This window comes from Elephas maximus, chromosome 17 (assembly GCF_024166365.1).
Source record: "Elephas maximus indicus isolate mEleMax1 chromosome 17, mEleMax1 primary haplotype, whole genome shotgun sequence".
NCBI classification, from domain to species: Eukaryota; Metazoa; Chordata; class Mammalia; order Proboscidea; family Elephantidae; genus Elephas; species Elephas maximus.
In genome coordinates, this window is record NC_064835.1 from 18,697,527 (window position 1) to 18,702,750 (window position 5,224).

General features: G+C 38.4%; 1 protein-coding gene across 1 annotated transcript; it reads right to left on the reverse strand.

The window, feature by feature from the left end:
* Window positions 1-2,908: 2,908 nt before the first annotated feature.
* Window positions 2,909-3,841, reverse strand: LOC126060661 (olfactory receptor 149-like). Its single transcript, XM_049856896.1, has one exon. It carries the CDS (start codon window positions 3,839-3,841, stop codon window positions 2,909-2,911), a length of 933 nt encoding a protein of 310 aa, XP_049712853.1.
* Window positions 3,842-5,224: the final 1,383 nt, after the last annotated feature.

A 5,224-nucleotide genomic window follows, 5' to 3' on the forward strand; every position in this document is an offset into this window, starting at 1 on the left:
TTTCCAGGACAACTGTGTATTGAAATTTATACTGCTTTTTCATAAAAATTACTGTATTGATCACTTTTAAAATGATCAAACTCACAAAGTGACACCTTAAGAGAAAGGTCTGATGATCTGCTTCTGTGAAGATTACAGTCAAGAAAACCCTGTGGAGTTCAGTTTTACTCCATAGAAGCATAGTGTACGTGGTCACCATGAATCAGAATTGACTCAATGCAACAGCTTTGGTTCCAAACTAAGCTTATGTCATGTGAGTGGTGAAAACTCATGAATTCCTATTTTAGCTTCTATTCGTAAATAAATGCTTTTTATCTAAAGTGAACTTACCACAAACCAGCCAGTTGGTGATGACAAGTAGAGGGAGCAATGAGAATGGGAAAGGAAAAGACCCAATGCCTTCCCGCCATAAGTCTTTAGATATTTAGAATCTCTAGATATTGACATCATAAACATCTAAGTTTGTTTGTGGTCTATTGCATGTGCTAATTCTTGAGAATGATTCTCAATGCCCAGGGATTGACCTAGTATTATCTGGTCAGTTAGAAGTCTATACATTTTGGCACTACATACAGCTGTACAATACTTAAATTCAAGACTCTTATTTTTGAATATTTTGCCAGTTCTTTTCCTTGGTGAGACAACACATTTAGCAGAGGTGGGCAATCTCTCTGAATTGAACTTACTAATGTTCTCTTCCCTCCTACAGGACAATCCTGAAGGGAAGATTGTATAGGTGTTTTGCTGGCATGCCTAAATATTCAATTGGGTATGGATCCAAAAAACTTGGTGGATTAATTCATTAGCAGATGCTTGGCTGAAAAATATAGAAGACAGAACACCCAATACCTGTTACAATAGATTTTCTTTATAATACTTTTTTACGATACCCTGTTTATAGGATTTATCAACATGTATTTTGTATAAAGTATTATTAAATTTTTTTTTTTTTATAATATACATGCTTCCTTCAAGAGATTGTTAAGGCTGGGGCATGCTTTCTTCATTTTTTCATTTCTCACCTCTAGCACAGTTCATTGTTGTTAATTGCCGTTGAGTCAGCTACGACTCATGCCAATTTTCTGTACAAAATAATAAAACTTTACCCGGTCCTGTGCCATCCCACAATTATTGATATGTTTGAGCCTATAAGGTTTTCATTGGCTAATTTTTGGAAGCAGACCACCAGGCCCTTCCTCCTAGTTTGCCTTAGTCTAGAAACTCTGCTGAAACCTGTCCACCATGGGTGGCACTGCTGAAATACAAGTGGCATAACTTCTAGCATCACAGCAACAAGCAAGCCACCACAGTAGTATTACCCAAATATCAACTAGTTAAATGCAAATAAATGGCATCCCAACTATATTCCTAAAACGTGCCTCATTTAAGTTCTGTGAGAAGCAACAATTAGGGGACTGCAATAGAAACTGAGAAATAGTAAAGGATCATCACAGAAATCCAGGGGACCTTTGTAATTTTACCAAGTCTGAAGTAACTTGAGATGCATTTCCACCTTCCTCCTTAGGCTCTTGTTTACTTCAAAACAAACAAACAAAAACAAAACACATAAACATACACACATAAAAAAGTTAAAAAAAGCCACAGACAGCAATAAAAGTATCCTGAGATCTTAAAAAAGGTGAGGATAAAAAAGGCATTCTCCCCTTCAGGAGCATGCGTAGGCTCACCACCCTGTCATGAAGCTGAAGCACCATGTTGTTGGGGCCAGTTCAGGCTGGCAGATTTCTGACTGCTCTCTGATCCTGAAAGAACCAAGAGAGGGGAAGTCTTGCCTCTGCTTCAGGAAATTCTCTTCCCATCACCCTTTTCTCACTGTCCTTTCTTTCCTTCAGATTGCTGCCAGGTTTGAAATAGCACATGTCTCTTAACACATGTTGCTAAGTCCAACCTTTAAAAAAAAAAAAAGAAAAAAAAAAACCATTGTAGTCAAGTCGATTCCAACTCATAGTGACCCTATAGCACAGAGTAGAACCACTCCATAGGTTTTCCAAGGAGTGCCTGGTGAATTCAAACTGCTGAAGTTTTGGCTAGCAGCCATAACTCTTAACCATTACGCCACCAGGGTTGCCTGTCCAACCTTTAGGCAACAACAACAACAAAAAAAAGTATAAGCGGAGAGAGCTAATGTCACAGCCTTTTTGTAAGCGGAATATTCAAAAACACAAAATAGGAGCCTTAGCTCAACATCAACCCCTTACTGTGTTGGGAAATACGAAACCAAGATGAAATTTTCTAATACTGAAAAACAACGGAATCAGTTACTCCTCTAGATTCCTTCTAGCTGACCTGTCCACATTCTCTTTCTCCTACTGTATCAGCTCCCAGTAAAGACCGATGCTCAGGTCTAAGACCAACAGACAGACTATGTAAAGGATACATCACACTGGTACCACTGCTTATCCCACTATTGACCTGAACTAGGTCCCAGTCAGAAGTCTTTTTTCTTTATACAGCATGTTTATATTTCAAAAGTCAAGAGTGCCGCCTGAAGCAATGGGGTTGCACCTTTACTGTTTTTTCAACAACACCTAAACCATCAAATGAGGTTTTACCCAATACAGGTATTTGAGGAGATGATCACTGCAGCCAAGATGAACAAGTGATCATGAAATGGAAGGGAAGAGAAGGAGAGGAAGTGGGACAGGAAAAACAGCGAGGGAATAAAGTATGAAAGAAAGAAGGTCTGAGTTCTTTTGCCAACTAGAAAAAGACAATCCTTTCTGGGCAGGACAGCTTATTAGTTATGTGACCCCGTACTAGTCACTTTATTTCTTCAAGTCCTTGCTTTTTCATCAAAAAGGTGGCGGTAATAGTATCTTTTTCCCTAGAGCATACCTTTTATAAGCAGTGTAGTTCTATTGAATTGTTAGCTACTGATTTCTCTCTATCACTTCTCAGAAAGTAAGTCCAGCTGCTGTAGCACTTTCCTCAGAGAATATTTCACTTCCTTGTTTCTTAGGCTGTAGATCAAGGGGTTCAGCATGGGAGTAACCAGGTTATTCAGGATCTGAACAGCTGCATTAAGCCAGGGGTTAGGAGTGGGCTGCAGGTAGATGAGAACCACTGGCATAAAGGCAAGGAGGATGGCAGTGAGATGGGCACTGCAGGTGGAGAAGGCACGGCGTCTGCCCTCTGCAGAGCGGATTTGAAGAATAGAGAAGACAATGCAGCTATAGGAGGTGAGGATGAGAAGGAAGCAGCCGAGGGGCATGAGGCCCACACTGATGAACCCCACCGTCTTCAGGGCTGAGGTATCTGCACAGGCCAGCTTCACCATCACTGGGATATCACAAAAGTAAGAGTCTACTTCATTGGACCCACAGTAGGGCAATTGGAAGGTGAGAGTTGTTAGAAATATGGCCTGAATACAGCCAAAAAAAGAGGTCCCCATGGCCAGGATGGCACACACTCTGTTACTCATGATGACTGTGTAGCGCAGAGGGTAACATATGGCCACAAAGCGATCATAGGCCATCACGGTGTACAGGAAGCCCTCAGTGCAGCCCAGGAAGTGGTGAAAGAAGAGCTGGGACACACAGCCTGCATAGGAGATAGCTCGGCTGTTCCCTGAGAGGTAGAACAGCATCTTGGGGGAACTCACTGAAGGGAAAAATATGTCACACACTGACAGCTTGCACAGAAAGAAGTACATGGGAGTGTGAAGCCGAGAGGAGGAGACAATTGCGAGTAGTATGAGTAGGTTCCCCATCAGGGTGAAGAGATAGAAGGACAAAAACAAGATAAAGAGTATGCTCTCCAGACCCTCTGTGTGCGGGATGCCCAGCAGAATAAACTTGGTCACCATTGAGACATTCCTCATCTTTGTCAGAATGATAAACTTCAAAGAAGAACACAGGATGCTAGAGTGTGAACACAGATGTCAAACCAAGCATCTCTCTGATGGATGTGTTGGCTTTATGTTTTAACAATCAACCTTATGTAGGGGCAGATCTACAGAAAAGCACATGGACAATAAAACTCTTGACTCTATTCTGAAACTGTTGGTTTTGACTAAATGTTTATCTTTCCCAGAGATTGCAATTTAAAACTCTAGATAAAATATAAATGCAATTGCCTAAGAAATATGAAAAGTATACAAAAGGAGGCAAATTGGAAAGAGGAGTCCAAATTTGAAGAAATCCATGCAAGTGTAATGTGAGTTTCCTTTTTTTTTCTCCCCCATCTTTCTCCTGTTTTTTTTTTTTTTTTTTGTCTGAAGGCAGATCCCAATTACAGAATTCTGTGGTGGGTTATCAGTACGCTAAACTCCAGTAGATATACCATCTCTTTGACATGGAAACATGTTGTTGCCATTAGATAGACCCCAGTGATTTATTGAAATGTTATTTTAATTCCAATGATATATAGAAATCTTATTCTTATAAAGATCTGTTTCCTTTTCCTTTTTTTGTGGTATGTTTTTCCTTCCTTTTGTTTTAGATTCTTTTTGCCCAGTGATTTAATTTGGAAGTTTAAGTTATTGATTTGAGATCTTTGTTCTGTCCCAATATTTCTAGTTATAAATTTCCCTTCAGCTGTGTCTTCATTTTTATTCATCATAAGGTATTTCTTATTTCCCTTTTTATTTATTGCTTACTTAGGAGTGTGTTGTTTAATGTGCACACATTTGTGAGTTTCCTACATTTTTTCTGCTATTAATTTTTAAGTTTATTCCATTGTGGTCAGAGAACATGCTCTGTATTATTTCTATCATTTTAAATGTATTAAAGTTTGTTTTATGACCTATTATACAGTATATTGTGGATAATGTTTTATGTCCACTTGAGAAGAATGTATATTCTGTTGTTTTTTTGTGTGGAGTGTTCTATAGAAATCTGTTAGGTCTAGTTGGTTTATAGTATTGGTCAAGTCTTATATTTCTTTATAATCTTTTGTCTAGTTGTTCTATCCATTCAAAAGGAATAAAAAAAATAAAGATTAGGGCAGGAATTAATGAGAATACAAAAGCAATAGAGAAAATCAATGATACTAAAAATGGCTCTTTGATAGGATCAACAAAACAGACAAGCCATTAGCTAAATTGACCAAGAGAAAAAGACAGATGATTCAAATTATTAGAATCATAAATGAAAGAATGGACATTACTACTGACTTTACAGAAATTAAAGGGATGGTAATACTATGAATAATTATATTCCAACAAATTAGATAATTTAGATAAATGGGCAAATTAGTCAAAGGA